This window comes from Balearica regulorum, chromosome 9, assembly GCF_011004875.1.
Source record: "Balearica regulorum gibbericeps isolate bBalReg1 chromosome 9, bBalReg1.pri, whole genome shotgun sequence".
Taxonomy (NCBI): Eukaryota; Metazoa; Chordata; class Aves; order Gruiformes; family Gruidae; genus Balearica; species Balearica regulorum.
In genome coordinates this window covers 2380802-2397913 of record NC_046192.1, presented here as the reverse complement: position 1 = coordinate 2397913, position 17112 = coordinate 2380802, and the positions used below count along the sequence as shown (strand labels likewise).

The 17112-nt window shown below is 48.9% G+C and overlaps 1 protein-coding gene across 2 annotated transcripts in view; it reads left to right on the top strand.

The window, feature by feature from the left end:
* VPS8 (VPS8 subunit of CORVET complex) overlaps nucleotides 1–16125 on the top strand; it is a 79959-nt gene extending 63834 nt beyond the window's left edge. For both annotated transcript variants that reach the window (XM_075760764.1, XM_075760763.1), the window contains exons 41-45: nucleotides 773–853; nucleotides 2217–2386; nucleotides 3043–3211; nucleotides 14582–14662; nucleotides 15376–16125. In XM_075760764.1, coding sequence (XP_075616879.1) covers nucleotides 773–853; nucleotides 2217–2386; nucleotides 3043–3211; nucleotides 14582–14662; nucleotides 15376–15525 — 651 coding nt within the window. In that variant the 3' untranslated portion in view covers nucleotides 15526–16125. The remainder of the gene's footprint in view (nucleotides 1–772; nucleotides 854–2216; nucleotides 2387–3042; nucleotides 3212–14581; nucleotides 14663–15375) is intronic.
* The last annotated feature ends 987 nt before the right edge of the window (nucleotides 16126–17112 follow it).

Below are 17112 nucleotides of genomic sequence, written 5' to 3'. Positions count from 1 at the left end.
GGCAATGACTTGCACCACAACCCTTCACTTGTTCTGCTGGGACACAGAAATAAAGCTTCTCAGGGCACACGGAAATCATCCCTGCAGCAACAGCAGAGCCCCAGGCCCCTGTTCCCTAGCTGGTTTTTGTGACCTGGGCTGTGAGAGCAGGATTGCCCAGGATTCCGCATACCTCTGCAGCCGCACAGCCCCCCGGCCCTCTGCTCTTTCAGCCTGCAGCTGAGGGGTGTTGAATGAGCTCGGGGCAGAGCCGTGGATGCACAGAGACTCAGCAGTGAATTAATTACCCTCTGGCACAGGCAAGAGCGCACCGGCAGCGTGGGGCCCGGAGCCCTGTGGGCAGCCCAGCAGCTTGCTGACCAGCAGACACCCCGAGCAGTCGGTGTGAAGTCGCAGCACAGCACAGACGGAGTTGATGCCTCCTGTGTCGCTGCGCAGTGCTTTCTGCCATTTTCTTTGATCTTCCTCAAATGCATTTTTCCAGTCATCTCCTGAATCTCCTGAATGAAGTTTCCAAGGTCACATGTGAAGTCTTTTGACCCAAGCACAGTAATTAGTATTGATGTTGTCATCTGCTCCATTTTGCTAATTACCAATTTTCCCACCAATACATAGGATTGTTCTGCTGTCCTTGTGCATGTACAGCATCTTTAAATCCAGAGTCATAACTTTGGTTTGCGATGCCAATCTGGAGAGCAAAAAACTAAATTTAAAAAAAGTCAGAATGCTCATATCTTCTCATTCAGCTGCAGCTTTTCATTTCTTCATACAGGATCCAGTTTACGGAAAAGGGAAACTTGGAGAAATTCAAGGACTTGTCCTGGGAATGCTGGACACTTTTAACTATGAACAAGTAAGTTCCGTGCACTTCTGTCCGCTCCTGTATACAGGGATTACTTTTAGCTATCTAGCCTACTCTCTCTCATTTGCCATTTCTCTCTGCAGGGCAAAGTACATGGACATGCATGTGATTTATAGTTCTGTGACTGGGGGAAGGGGGATGAGTTTGTATTGCTCACAGTTTGTAAGTGAAGGCACCAACAGGTACATGGTGAACTGTAGCTCAGTTTTATGTTAAATGTACTGGAAGGATCAACATCTGCTTTTTTCTCCAGCTCATCCTGCAGTTAGGGATTCAAAGGCACAAAACCAGATTGATTTGTCTTTTTATGTGGTTTTAAATAAGAGCTTTTTAAATTAGGCCGTTTTGCCACTTTCCAATGGCAGTGCTGTGCTTCCTTTGTCACCCGATGAGATTTCACTTTTATCTCACTCCTGCCTTTCTCTGTCCAGTCTCAAATCCCAGGCAGTGTCCAAACTTCAGCAGTTTTCTAAAACTCCTTTTCCCCCAAACAGAACGCATAGTCTTCCTCCAAACTCGCCCTCCCTCGTTCTGTCTACCACATGGCGCTACCATCCCAGCTACTGCTCAGGCCTCCATGCAGCAGCATCCAATTTAAAAATAAAATGGCAAATAGCTTTACTGTAGAGCGCTGAACATAAAGAGCCGTTATCTCTGGGTTCTTGGGAAAGGTCTGCTCTGAGCAGGTCCTCTGTCATTGCCTGCCAGTCGTCCAGTACGGGCTGCCTGTCACATCTGGACTAGGCCAGATGTGAATCACCGGTGCAACTTCTGCACCTTTTGTGAATTGCTGCTACAGAGCATCGATACGTCACAGGCTTGTTACCGAAAGCACTGACTGCTAAAAATTAAGGGTATTTTGATTTTTGGCTCTCCAGAAAGGGAAATCTCAGTTGGGAAGAGCTAGCAGATGAGTAGTTCAGCATTTTTTTGTCTTTTAATTGTGATAGTGCATTTGGGCATTGATTTTTATTGGCATGTTTCTACTAAAATGGAGCACAGAAGCAGTAGCTTACCAAATGGGGGGGGGGGGGGGGGGGGGAAGAAGAGTCTGGTATGGAAGATGACAAAATGAGCCTACTGTGTGTCTCTTAATGCTCTTGGACAAAAATCAATAAAGCACTTACCTTTTCACTCGTAAATAGATATCGCCTCCATTAACATGTGATAAAAGGATAAGTATTTTGAGGGCAATGGCTAGATAGAAAACATGTAAAGAGAAGCAATTTTGTTGGGTTGATTTTGCTGTTAGTAATCTGCTAAGCTGCTTGTTGTGAAGAATTGATCAGTATGGAGTTTGTGCAGTCTGGAGATGACAGTGACCTAGTTATTCTGTATATTGTCTTCCACACAGACCCTTTTAGAGACAACTACGAATCTTTTAAACCATGATCTCCACTGGTCCCTGTGTAACCTAAGAGCGTCTGTCACTAGAGGGCTTACCCCAAAGCAGGATTACTGCTGCATTTGTCTACAGCAGTACAAAAGAAGGCAAGAAACTGCTGATGAAATCATTGTTTTCAGGTAAAGTTAAAGGTCACAGCTGTGATCATGTTAGTAGTTTTAAAAGAAAAGAAAGAGACCGAGCTACTGGTCTCTGACTGACACAAGTAATCATATCTATTGCTGTGAGCTTGTATCCCTGCTGCCTTGCACTGTAAATGGGCTGGCTAATCAGACCCGTCAGAGCCAGCCTTCTTTGCATGCAGCCAGCTCTGTCTCGGCCAAAATTGCATTACAGTTCTGCAAGAGCTGTTCAGTAAGCTGTCAGTTTATCTGTCATCTCTCCCAGCAATGCGGTTTGTGCAACTGCAGCACCCTGGGTTTATTTGCCTGTATTTGTACCTCTCGGATTCATCGCAGCCCTGACTACGTACTCTGTTGGCATCTCTGATTTTCTTGTCTGTGACTAGGTGGTTGTAAAATGAGACACGATCATTATTACCTGAGTGTTGTGATCTGTAACTGTGTCAGCAAATGGGCATCTACCATTATATTTGCAAGCCTAGAAATACTACAGGAGGGTGTGGAGGTACGAAGGGAGCGTACACACTGCTGATCTGTATTTACAGAGAAGCCGCCTTGTTTTCCATTGACCAGAGATTTCCCCTCCAAAGCGTAGAGCTGGCAGGCTGCGTTACCCTGCTTTCAAGCACTGAGCAGAATTCTTCTCTTTACAGCTGCGGCCACTTGTACCATTCGCTGTGTTTGCTGAGTAAAGAGTGTGGGACGGTAACCAAAGGCATGATGAGATGGATGTGCTATAAATGCAACTCCAGTAACAAGGGAGGAAAACTGAGCGAGAACTTCTCAGAGCTAAAAAAAGGAAGTGGAGCATCCTTGGCACAGGTAAGGTTTGTGAGGCAGTTTCTCTTCAAGTAAGCTTTGAGCAGTGCTTATCGACTTCATCACTTTGTTCTCATGTTGGTCTTTGCTTCCACATGAGCCCATGATCAGTAACTGTCAAACAGTATCTGCAGTTAATTGGTCACGTTTATGAATGTCATTTTGTTTTGGCGTGGGTATACAGAGCTGTGTGAGAAATAGAAATGTGGTCATCCAGGTTTGGGAACCGCTAGCCAGCGGATGTTGCAGCTGATTGCCTCTTAGATGCATCCACTGCTTTGTCTTCTTTGTGAGAGCCTGGGATGGGCCACTGGGGACAGGTCCTTTCAAACTATTTTAGGTGTGTTTTATAGAAAAATTCCATTAAAAGCTGGCATGTTCCTTGTGGCTGGATCGTGGAGCCTTCGTTCTATCTTCCTAACTGATAACCTGGCTCTGGGTAAAAGATCCGGAATTGTTTCAACTCGCTAAGTGCTCGCTTTAAAAGAGCTTACATGTAAACAAGACCAACGCAGCTGGATTTGGGTGAAAGAACGGATAATTAGTTTGTATTTACTGTCAGTATTTGCGTGCAAGAAGTTTCACCATCCCCAATTCAAACAGAAGTCCAGTCTTGATATGCATTCTTCTGTCTCTTCCCCGGCACGGTACTGTGGATGGTAAGCAAAAATGGCAGGAAGCTTGTTGGGATGTCTTTTATGGCACCAGGGGAAGCTGAACCCCTCTGCCCTGTGTGCCAGGGAAAGCGGTCACTGGCGAGGGTTTGTTCCGAAGTGCCTGAAGGTACTTTGTGCATTTGTCACCGCACAGATGCATGCAAAGTAACGTTTTTCCACTTCTGAAAACAAAGTGATTCAATCTTGGAGTATGTTTTTATAGTACTACTTTAGTTTTCCTCTAGCAGATTATTTCAATTTCTGCCAAATCAATTCCGATCAAAGATAGCTAACAGCATTAGTCAACTTCCATCAGCTTCTGTATCAACAAAGAAGCTTCCTGCTTGAAGGCAGACCTGGGGGAAACTAATCTCTGAGGAAAGCATGGAGCGCAATGCAATCTTTGCAGTCAAATCGTGTTGGTTTCTTATATGGTGACAGAAAGAAAAGCTCTCCCAGGAGATGGTAAATTGACTGTGGTCCTCACAGTCTGCTTACAAATGCTCGTCATTTTGTGTACTGTCCTGCTGCAGTGAAATAGAGATACTGGCTCTGAAGTCAGGCAGCCCCGTGTTTTACCCTCTACGCTTCTGCTCCAAAGGAGTGGGTGCGAATGGGTGTGACAGAGACCACTTTAAAGGGTAAAGGCAAAATTAAGTACTGAAACTACATTCATCATTAAAGTGCCTGGCATTTTATAACAGTGCCTTGTAACTTGGTTATCACTGGGCTTCTCGTGAGCTGGCCAGTTGGAGAACCCCTGTGTCTCCCCTTCAACACCCGTCTGGACATACCCTGTCCAGAATGAAGCAGAAAACACCCCAGATGACATAGGAATGATCAGGCAGGGAGGAGAAGATGCTTCCCTTGATTTAACTGATCCATCTGCAGACGTGAGGGTCTGGCTGGGACTCTGAGGAGCCGTGGAGAGTCTGCCCGGGGAAGAAAAGGGGGGTTACAATACAGATCATCTAGCGCAGGCTACAAAACGTCCATGCCAGACCATCTGAGAGTGCTGGATGCTTCCCTGCTGTCATGTGCTTTTGGCAGAGAAGCCCATCGCTTCCTGCTCTGTGTGCAGCCGGCCCAGCAGAGCTTGGCTCTGGCTCTTCGGAGCCCAAGTGCTACTCCAAGCCCCCCCCCATCCTCCTGATGTCCCAGATCCTCTCCAAGTTTGTCATGTTCCTCATATATTTAAATTATAATATTTAACTGTTGTGCTCGCATGTGATTAAACTGTTGCGCAGTCAGATCTTTAAAAAGCTGAATATATTTAGACTTGGCAAAAGACTCTAAAATCTCTAGCTTCTCCAGGAAGTTTGTTTGCTTAACAATCGCTGCTCAGTGGTGTAATTAACCCTTTGAGGTAACGATTCATCTGGCCAGGCAGTAGTCTGAGTTACAGAACAGACTTTTTCGTCTTGGGGAAGTGCTGGGAATGCAGTCGAGGAGATGGATGTGTGTATTGCCTGGCTCCGCAGGAGCCAAAACCAGAAGGGCGAGGAGGGTTGCCTGGAGCATGGAAGCGCTCGCTGGAGGCAGGCTGGTGCATGCCAGTTTGGCAGGGTTTGGTCTCACACAGCGTCAAGTACGTTTAAGCAGAGAATTAAGCATGAAAACAGCTAAGCTCCCCACGCTTGTTTGGATGTGACACTGGTCTGCGCAGAACAGAGGTCTGTTTGACAGATGCGTTTTCTACAGTAGCCTGGTGCTGGAGAGAGGAGGTGCGGGCTGAAGGAAAGGGGAGACTCACAGGGCTTTACCCACCCTGAGCCACGTTCGTGTGTTCCCAAGTGTCCTTCTCGGCCTGGGTCCAAGATAGCAGTGGTCAGGGGTCTCTGGTGCCACCCCAGGCATGGAGCGGGTTCCTTCTGTTTGTCACGAGGTTGGTTCAGCCTTTTGGTGCTGCAGTTCTCTGGTGAAAGGGTTCTCTGGCGTTCCCTCTCAACTCCACTGACACCCGGCAGACCCAGAGGTCAAGCTTCTCTTGCTTCCACAGCTGGTGTTTGTGCAAACAAGGAACAGGAAACCCCAGAGGGAGGTTACGCTAACACAGTTGTGCTTCCAGCCCTGCCTTCCCTAGACCCCGGAGAGCCAGCTCCAAAGCTTCAGGGACATTTTGCAGATAGATCTGTGGGGAGGGTATTTCTTTGCAACCACTTTGAAGACTCTGAAAACTTAGTCTGTCTCTTGGCAAAATCTAACATAGGGTTTGTTGTTTGGGTGGGTGTTCCCCCCCCCCCATAGTGAAATCTTCAGTTTGGGTATTTATTTTCTTAGCAAGCCTTGAATTAGGAATAGATTCATACTGAGAAATGCCACTGAGCATCTGGAGTGCATTTCATAGTACCAATTCTGCTCTGCTGAAACAAAGACTGTCAGCCTGAATTTTGCAATGTTGTTGAGATTTATATGTGAAACGACAGCCCAACAGACAGTGTTTTCTCTGTCCCTGCTTTGCATGCATGACTTCGGTAGCAATTGCCTTGAAACTGGGCGAGGTGGAGAGATGCCACAAGCCAGCGCTGAACCGCTATTGAATCTGGTGATACCACTTATTTACATGGAGGCTTGCTGCGATGAGGACTGGAGACGTTCTGCCCCAGAGAAGGGGAATAGCAAGAGAAGGGCAAAGGGGCTTTTCCTCTGGTTTTGCTTCCAAAAGTTTGCGTTTTCTCTGTTATCCCCTAAACCTTGCTGTCTTCCCAAGGGTAATCTTCTGTGTCTAAACTGATCATCTTTCCTGTCCTCCTTACCTTATATTATACCATAAATGAGTGTTAAATGAAAGCCTGTGTGTGTTTGTGGCAGATTTTAATCCGATTTAAAACTTGCAATGCTTTTTTGCATTGTGGTGTTTGAAGTTAACTGAGGCGTATTAGGTGAAAGCACAGTAGCTGGGCTTCTGCCTAAATACGTAAGTGAAATAGTCCTGATATCTTAGTCGTTGATCTCCAAAAATAATTTGCCTCGTTACAGTGAGCTAGTTTGTGTTTTCCATTTATTCTGCCAGCCTACATACTAGGGACTGGGGAGAGGAACACAGTCTTGGCTCTTGGGCCATAAGCTCTGCAGGAAACGCCATGAACCCCTAAGCTGACATGCTCTGGTTATTCCGTGTTTGAGAATGCGCCTGACTTCTAAGGGCACCATTGTTAGAGCTGTCCAGATGGTAAATATGTTTTATTCAGGAGTTTAATCCTGTCAAGTTGTGCCAGGACGGACAATGAACGTGATCCGTAGTTAATCCAGTTTGTCAGACTCTACCTCTGAGCTCTGTTCTGCAGCCTGCCACCGGCGTCCCTCTCTGCAACGTGGCCTTCCATCCTGCTCGGAGCTTCTTGACCACCTTCCACCTGGGAGGTGTTGATACCATACAGCATCAGTTAACTGAGGTGTTAAATGTCCCTCTGCAGCGTGTCTGTGTGCTTTCTATTGGGTGAGAACGAAGGGTTAGGACATTTATTTCTTTTTCACCAATACTTATTTTAGAGCTAGATGAATGTTACATGACCTCTGTCAATCAGGAGACAGAGCCAGTTTACTGTTTGCAGTGTAATGGTGACCATCAGTTGTTAGCTTGACTCCCAGCAATATAAAAAATTTCCAAGGGCTTTATAACTTTGAAAATACCCAGGCGTGATTTTTTTCCCCCCAAATGACACCAAGCAGATAATTAGCATTTTATACAGTTACAAGATTGTGCGTTCTCCTCCGTAGAGAATATTCCCACATAGGTATTAACTGAGAAAATGCCCAGGCCTTTAGCTTTGGAGTTGGTTTTGGTGGTAGATTCCTTAACTTCTTCAACAATATGTAGGAAATCCATGTGAGGAAGGAACTAGAGACACTTTTGTACTGTTGGCTTCTTATCAGCAGAACATCTGTGTTTTAAGATTTCTTGTAATCTATTGGAAACAAAAATGATTTAGCTAGAAGAAAACTCAGTGCAAGCATCCTTGACTAGCAGCTAGAGGAGGACTGGCATCAAAGCTAAAACAGAAAATAAAATACAAATTTAAAAAGACTTATTTCAAAAACATAATTATCCTTTAGCAGCTTTTAAATCAAAATTGACTATTTTCTCGGCCTTCTCATGGGTTACTTTGTTGGGGTGTTTTCTTGAGAAAATTGGGCTGAATTGCAATTGTTTCCCCTGGCCTTCATATATAGCAATCTGTAGCCTGGCAGAAGTTTCCTTTTACTGCCTACAATCCAAAGCCTCGCACTCTAGGACCGTGAGAGGCTAGCACAAAGCAGAGCGAGCTGACTTTCAAACTGCCTAAAGCGAAGACCAGTAAGACTGGCTGCCCTGTGCTCCTGGCGTCACCTGGGGAAGCGCTGTGTCCTGGCGAAGAGAAAAGATGGCAAAATTTCAGTGGGTAATCTTTGCTTCGCTTTACATCTCAATTTCAAAGTAAGTATTGTTACAGTTTAATGAAAATTTCCTCCCTTTTAATAAAACATTTAATATCTAGGAGGATCTGTAGCACAGACTCATTTAAATACAGTGACAGATGCTGGGCTGTTGCAACCTGTTGATATTCCCACGAACTGCATCAGTCCCCGTTGCCAGTAATTGTGTAGTTTAGCACCGTGCTTGACAGTCACATATCTGTCCTCCAAGGAACTGGCTGACTCGTTACATACATCTTCGTTGTGAAACTGCAAGCTTTCAGTCTGTCTTTGCAGATCTGCCTTGGAGCACAGGCAGGAAAGTGTGTGACTTTCCATCTGCTAGGAGAGGCTGCTTTTCCAGCCCCGCCAGCACTGCCGATAACCGCTGCTCTGGTACTCTGCTTGCTGCTGGAGGGGACGATTGCTGCTCCCCTCCGTGGTTTGTACTCATTCCAACCTGAGAAATAACCAAAAGGCCAAAGGGTTAAGAAGGGTGCAATGACCCTCCTTTCTTCTGATGCTCTTCTGAAGGAGGGGAGCAGAATAAATAGAAGCTGAGGTTTTGCTTCAGTTTGTCATCCCCGGATGAGAGGGTAGGAGAGTAAATTACGGCTGGTTCAGCGGTGGCTGCTGTAGCCAAGGGTGTCACTGGCTGTTCTGGAGGGTGGCTTTCAGAAATGCAGGTGGCAGATGAGCATCTGTCTCTCTAAGTCCCTGAAATGGAAAGCTGCGGTTTCCACGTCCTGCTTCCTTCCCCGTTCCTTTTACCCTCCTGTTGCACAATAGAACCAGGGTGTTGTGTTTGGTTTATATGAGAGTTGAGCAGAGACAGGCTTGGGCAGCTGCAGCGTTGCTCCCAGGACCAGAGCTGTTCTTAAGCACATTATAAACTTCCCTCTTAAGGCAATACTAGATTGCTGCACGGGTGTCAGGAGCTACGAAGGGGACAGATAGAGGCGTCCGCTTGGGCCTTCTGAAAGGTTTGGGGTCACATTACCAACAAGCCTCTGGCAGGAGGGGTCACTAATCCTTCTCACACCAAGTAGGACTACTTCTACAGGTCTTTACCTTCCCTTTCTCTCCCCAAACTCTGCCACTGAGAGAATAATGCACCTCTTGAGTTTTCTGTGGTTGGCTCTTGTGGGATGCTGCCTAACAGCCTCTTAGCTCATGTTTAGAAAACGAATTAAGTATTTGCCTTCATGCATGACACTTCTGTCCTCTTGGGTTCAGGCACTGAACTGACATCAGCCTGAGCACAGGCCTGTTGTGCATCATCTTTATGTAACGTTTAATCCATGTGCTGCCATGCTTCCCTCGAAGCCTGCTACGTTATAAATAAATATCTCATCTGCTGGGCCATAGTGTCCAGTGAGGATATGTGGGGTTTGTGTTTATCTAATTAATCCTGAACAGCGTTATTGCTGCTTTGGCTGAAGGCATCAGCGGAAGTCCAGGGGAATATTCCAATGGTGCCTGGTGTAAGCACGAGCTGCTGAACAGGCCAGCTAGCAGAGGAAGAATGGAGGTATGCCAATGCGTTTCTAGATATTTAATACAGGCAGTTCTCCTTCCTCTTCCCTCCTCAGTCACTGCCGTAGCTCACGTTGCAGCAGCAGTGAGTCTATTAGAGCACAAATAAGCCTGTCCTCTCCCTCGTCTCGAGTGGGAGGTTTGCTCCTTAAGTTCAGCTAAGTTCAACTGGAAATAAGAGACATCTGCCTTTCCCATTCTGCTCCTGAAGAGATCAGAGCCGTAGCGCAGACCTGTGTGACAGATTGCTTCTGCTGTAGCAGCGCTGAGGGAAGGCTGCTCTGCGATGGGCTTTGGTGAGTCAGTGCGTCTGTTTACTCGCAGACAGCAGGTCCTGGTTTGCCTGGCTCCGCCAGCCCCGGTGGTACCGGCTGCCGCTGCGTCCAAACAGGAGCAGGCAGGGGCTGGCCTGCTGCCAGGGGTTTCACTCCTGTGCGCGCTGGCAGAGGTAAGTGGTGAAATGCTGTGGAGACTGGTCTTGAAGCAGCATGTTCTGCTGCCGTAGCACAGCTACAGTGGCTCTGGGACTTCCTCGTAGCAAAGGTTTGCCCGCTTGCTGCACTGCCCAGAGTGACTTGCAAGACTCTTTTCCACCTCCGCACTGATCGGCCGGTCTGCGTCTGTCCCGTAGCGGTGGTGCGTTACTCTGCAGTAGCTCTGCAGAGGTCTGCAGCAGCATGCTTGTGTTCTACAAGGGCTGTCCTGAGGTTTTCTGAAGTTCATTAACAATTTTGTAACGTTGGTGTCATTCTAGTGACTTTGGGTGAGAGTGGCCATCTGCCTTGCTCTCTTCGGGTTGATTGTTCCATGCTCCTGGGAGTACCATGAGAACAGCAGGGCCTTACCCTGGGGAAGAGATTATGATGTCCTCCTTAGTTTTACATTAATTGGCTCGGCTCTCATTAAAAAAAACCTGCTTTGGGTACTTTTTTGTAAAGCTACTTGAGCCACAGTGAAGTAAGCGTCCAGCCGCAAGGGGTGAATAGCAGAAGGTGGACTTGGTGTCCGTTGCCTGCGGATTTGGCTCTGTAAATGAGGGAGGTGGGTGTTGCTTTTTGTTCCTAGGAGTCCCAAAACCTTCCCCAGGACTTCTGGCTGCGTCTGCCCCATGTTACGGAGCAGCCCCCTGGGGTAGTGTGGTGCTGTGATGCTCTAATTGATGTAGCAATCTCTTTTGAGGAAGGTGTGGCTCTGAGAGGCAGCAGTTAGATGGATCTCTTGGCATGACTATTAACGGTGCCTCTGCTTACAACTGCTGTATGATCTGCTTTGCTTAGGCACTAGCTGATGATGGATTTTGTAGCTGTTAAATTAAAGATAATTGCAGGCTTAGGAGGGCTGTGTGGTGACTAGCGGGGGGGGGGTGTGTGGAATATGCGCAAGCAAAATGTGCAATGGAGATTAGCGTTATAGTGGTGGGATCTATGAGAGCTGTAAACCAAAAACGGAACCTTTCTTCTCCTGGCTGGCCCGGATCCTCAAGGGGATAAATCATGTCTCTTGGCGTCTGCATCTAGGCTGAGGCCTTTCCTTAGGGGCGCAGGGGTTTGGCTGGAAACGGCTTGGAGGTGCCGAACCGCCTCGTACTGATCTAGGCAACAAGGAGCTGGCTGGCCCTGCGGTACCACTGGAGGCAGGAGCTGCGTTGGGGGTGAGCGAGTGAGCCGAGTGGATTCCACTAATGCCCGAGTGCTGATGCTGGTCTCCGAGAGCCTCCCCGTAGCTCTTGAATGAAAACATGCCTTTAATGACACGGTTAAAAAAGGAAAAGGCCTGACAGCAGTTGTTCCCATGACAACAGAAAGAATTGCCTGCAATATTTCAGCTCATCAGCCTGGAGAACAGTCTGATTGATAGTTACAGACGCGTGGTAGAGAGGTAGCAGAAGAGGGGAGGCCAATTATATCGCGTTTTCCTTGTCCTTGAATGCCTGTGGCCACAGCAACTGTGGAGGGCGGTTTTTCCTTGCTTTTTGTTGGTTTTTTCCAAGTGAGAATGACCTGTGTGTCCCTTGGAAGTGCCTGTGCAACCTGCCAGCCACGGATACATGACCCTTGCTGTCATAGGCTCTCTGGTTCAAAGACTCTGCTGTGTGTGCAGGGAATATGGACATTTGGCTCCTTGATTGGTGATTAGCAAATAGTTAATTACAATATAGAGAATATCTTGGAGAGGGAAGAAGTGAATTTGAGCACATGCTTCCAGTATAAATGATCTGCACTCGGGACTTTCCCCTCTTCTCAGACTGTCTGATGAATGTCTCAAAGGCAAGATGCTTGTGGCTTCAGGAGAGTAACAGAATGATTTGGGCTTCCGGAAACCCACGGTGGGTTCAGTGCATCTCCCCCCAGAGCACTCCCGGGCTTGCCATCTCTGGGACGTTCACACGATGAAGGGGTGGGTGGTCAGGTTCTGCCCTGGCTCTGCTTTGCTCAGAGTGGAGTAGGAAGGGGAGCGTGTGATGGAGGAGCTGCCAGAAGAGAGGGGCGGGTAAAGGTGCTGTGGGAGAACACGAGAAGACAAAGCCACGGGTCTGGGAAAAGCATTCCCAGATCAGAGTTTTGCTGAGCTCTGGGGACAGCACAGCTCTCGGGTGGAGCAGAAGGCCCTGCCAGCACAGGGCGGTGGGAGGGAGTGTTATGCCGCCTGGGGAAGCTAAGGCTGGTGCTCTGAGGTGGTGTACCTGTCTCCCCATGGTGTTTGTACTCTGGGTTTTGTCTGCAGTAACCTTCTTTGAAGGCAGCTCACTTTAGTTGATTTTCATGGCACGGTTGCCAGCAGGGTTTCCCTTTTTCCTGGGTAGCGATTAAAAATCAAGTCAAAGACTAAGATGGCGTGATCTCTTGGAAAACGTTGTTCCCTCTACCCCCAGACCTTACCCATTGCAGACTGCAGCTCGTCATCCACTTTGGTCAGGGCTGCTCAGAAGGAGCCTTGTCCAAGAGGCCCTTAGCTCTGCCTGGGACGTAGGGTGCTTCTCCAGGGCCATGAGACAGAGCCGCAATGCTGACTGCAGCCCCCCCAGGCAGCAGCAGCCACAAGCTGTACCTTAAACCTGGACAGCAGCATGTGGCAAGCTCAGGATAATTATCGGAGTGTGCTTTCTAAGGTGTTTGCTGAGTCTTGCTGGCTTCTGTAAAGAGCTGATGGTGAGCTCTTCCAGAGAAGCTTGGGAGCAATGGTGAGCGTGCTGTGCCACACACAGCACCGTATCGCTGTAGCATGCGCTTACTTCCCCAAATAGGACAGGGAGTCACAATCACAGAGCTTTTGGACGTGCTCTTTAAACACGCCGTAAAGCGTGGGAAGTACAAAGCCAGCTGGGTGTTGCAGAGAATGTGCTGCAACCCCAAAGGAGAACGCCTGCCCCGGGAGAAGGGCCTCGCTGCTGGCAGGAGCCTGTGCGTGCCACAGAGGAGCATGCTTGTGCCTGACCAGGAATGGTCCTGACTCCGGAGGAGCTGTGGAGCCAGGAGTTCAGCCTTAATTCCATGATCACGCTCCTTGAAGGAGCTGTGTACTTCTTCATGTTGGGCTTGATCTATTGCCAAAGAGAGTTTAAAGTAAATTCAACTTCAGCCAGTACCCACTGGTAGGACTGTAGCATTCTGGGATTAATAGCCGTTGGGAAATGTATTTTGGGGAAAATATTTGAGAATGAACATTGAATGTTCCCTTAAAAATAGATCCCCAGAGACAACAGATGCCAGATTGCTGCTCATGAGGGAGGCTGTTCTCCCTGGCTCCTGTTGTGGTTTCTTGATGATGCTTTTGCTTTGGAATATGAGCAGAAACATTCAAAATAGAAACATTGCGATGTGATAAAATGGAACAAACCTACAAGAATCTGTGATGCTCTGTCATCTCTCCCTGGGATATGTAAATGATGCCTTTTAAAGTGGTTTGAGTATATATGCAGCCCTCCTTGCGTTAATGCTCTTGTTGCAGGCTGTGGTCCCTCTACTGCAATTCTGTTTGCCCTCACCTGCAGCTCCGTAACTGCCCTGGTGCTGCTGGGGTGACACTTACCTTTGCACCCAACTGCTCGTACCCCACGAACGCTGACACTCTGTGTCCAGTTCCTCAGGGGACGTGGCTGCCACTGATGTGTGTCACCTTGCCTCCCCCCACCCTTTTCATCCCTCATTTCCTGGCTTTTAGTCTGCAGCATCCTACTGGGGGGAAAATGGACCTTAGGAGAGACACCATTAGTAGGTAATAGTCATTGGCACAGTAATCATCCCCCATAATAGCCACGCGCAATCTGTGCCTGGTCACAGCACGCTGCAGTCAGCGCTGTGTCGGGACTCAGTAGGGAGGCTGGGACCTGGGGGATGCTATCTGGAGATGAGGAGGAAGGACTGGGGGGAGCTGCTGCTGCTGCCTGGGTAAGAGCCCAGGAGAGGCTGCTCATCTGCAGAGACCCTTTACTTCTCTTCCCAGCTGGCTGCGGGGGAGTTTTCCCATCTCTTTCTTTTTTTCTGCCTCTCCTTTTATTTTTCTTTTTTGCTTCCTTCCCCTAAAGGTAACTTGGTACTGTTAGTCTGTCTGCCATCAGTTACGGATCCCAATAATAAGTCCTTGTGGATGAAAGGGTATCTCAGTGTCCTCTGTGCAACAATAGGATTTTTTTCCAAAATGAAGGTGCACATGGTGGCTTCAAGCCAGAGGCTAAAGAAGCCTGCAGACCAGGCTGCGGAGTGGCCTGGAGCAGGGATGAATTTCTGTGTATATGAACTGGACATCTTGTGTGTTGTTTCTGTAACTTTCTCCCTCTCTTTATCAGACAAGCTCAGAGTCTCTGTTGGACCCTCAGCAAATCCAAGCTTTTGACCAACTCTGCCGGCTCAACCGAGGAACCTCCAGAGTACGTACCACCTGTTTTCCTTTTGGTTTTAGATCAGTGAAGGGTATTTCGCGTGCTGCCAAGCCAGATATTAGCACTGGCAGTGTGGGTTTCGGCTTTTCCCTTGGGTTTTCGTTTAGTGCTGGGGATTTACTGTGCCTAGAGCTGGCTGTTTCACATCACAAGGCATCCATGCTGCCTCTGACAGAGCTGGGGAATCACTGGCAGTGAAACCATCGAAATGCCTCTGGCTTTGAGGCTGGGCGTGAAAAGTGTCCGTGGTGTGAGGTTTCTCAAATTCTTTTTCAATTTACAAATGACCTCCCCTCCAGCCACTGTGTGACTCCCACGATTGCACAGAAGGGTCCCTCCTCCTGCCCCCGCTGTTGTCCCAAGAAGAGCAGCTCCTTCTGTCCCTTGTGTTTTCCTTGTGCCTCCTGCCTGTTTGGGCTGCAGTTGTTGGCACTTTCACCTCTTTCTGGGATTGTTTTTCAGTGATGTAACTTTTAAAACAACTTAGACACCTGAAAGTTGTTTGGTTCAGGACTGTTGTCCTGCACTGAGCTCTAATAGGGTCACTATACCCTTTTCTTTACATGTTAGGGTTTGTCTAATTGCTGCAGGAAGAAGGTGAGCCGCCCATGAGTGCTTTGTCTTTCCGCACCTTGCACGAGCGTTTCTAGGCAGTCTGCCCAGGCCACTGGACAGTGATCTGTCTGGGTTTTGTCTTGCAGCTAGCTCTCCTGACAGAACTGTCTCGCGGCCATGGCAGTGAAAAGCATGGGCTGCTCAGCGTTTCCCACGGTGACCCGGCCACCAGCAGTGTCTTCCAGAATGAGAACTTCCAGCTCCATCTGGCCCCCCCTCCGCTGGCTGAAGACTAGTGCTCCTGCCTCCAGCTGCAGCAAGGCCACAGTTGGTTTCAGCTCTTGGTGCTGGGAACCCTTTCCATCACAACGCTGGACTTTCCCCCCACCCTCCGCCACCTATCCCCGAACCCTCTGTGCCATGTTGGCTTGCTGGGCGCTGGTGGATTTGTAGCAGCGGCTGATCTCCCGACTCTGCTGCCTTTTCTCACGAAAGAGAGGCAGCCACGAGGCAGCTGGGCTGAAAGCTGTGAACTCTGGGGGCAAACCCAAGCATGCCGAAGCACTGCGCAAGACCTGGGCTACCTGCAGTGACCCGGAGGCGCACGGCAGTGGTGGTAACTTTGCCAAATAACAGAGTTGGCTCCACTCCATTGGAAGAGTGTGGCCTGTCCTGTGCCCAGCGGCTCTATTTCACGGTGGCTACCATACCAGATTTTAATTGTTGTACTGGTAAAAGCAATCATTTTGCCAAGGCCTGGCCTCACTGTCTCTGAGGGCACAGAACAGGCAAACTTTGAAAAGGCTGAAGAATGCAGAAAACAATACATGTGTGAGCAAACTAACCTGCGCACGGTGTGTTCCTACAAACTTCCATTAAAAAGGCCCTTGGTTGAACTCTGCTGCGTGAGCTGTGCACACGGGGAGTGGGTAAGAGAGCTGCTGGTCTGGCAGTGCTGCTGGCTGCTGTTTTCTTAGTGCAATTGCCACTGAACTCTGGTAGAGAAAGATGCAGCTTGTCACTGGGGGTGAAGCACAAACCTCCCCCCTCGCCTTGTTGTACCTGTGTTGGGGGACAGGGGTGCGTGTGTATGTGTGTGAAAAGGCACTGCAGGCCCTTGAGGGCTGCAAGGGGAGAGGGCCGGTGTGGTGGGCGCTGATGGTCAGATGTTTGTTGCTTCTAAGCCCAACCCGCTGTTTTGCAATACCCAGCTGGGCAGTGTCCCTTCCCAGTGGCACCTTTATCGCTTTGCGCACACAACTGTTACCCAACGGCAGTGGTGTTTCTGTACCCGGCTTGTGAAACACACTCCTAACAATGTGTGTCATTGGTCTGGTGATCGTGCTCTCTCCTCTCCCCACTGTTCATTTTGTCACTAGGACTTGGGTGTTTGGGCGTACCCTTGGGGGTACCCTTGGGGTCCCAGGCAGAGCACAGCACCAGGTAGGTGCTGCTCTCCGTGCACGCAGAACTGATGTGCAGAGCAGATGGCAGAGCTCACGTTGGGTGGCAGGGATACGGGGCAGCGCTGCTGCCTCCAAGGAACACAAAAGCGCTGGCTGTTGTGCAGAGCCTACCTGGCTGGGGAGCAGTGCCAGCCCTGTGCCCCCTGGGGCTTGGCGTGCCCACCTTCTCCCCATGAGCATTAAGAACTACAAAATGGTGCCCCGGACTGATGTTTCCAGCCTGCAGCCACACATGAACCTGGTGAGAGGTAAGTCAAGGGGCTCCAGCCAGCTGAATTCTGCCAGACGTCAGCCTGGGCTTGCAGCCCTCTTCCCCGCTATCCTCCCCCCTGACTAGGGCAGCTCTTTTACTGGCAAGTGAGAACTGGGCTGTGAGGTTGCCCGCCAGCCCCAGTACTTACCAGGTGCCCAGACATG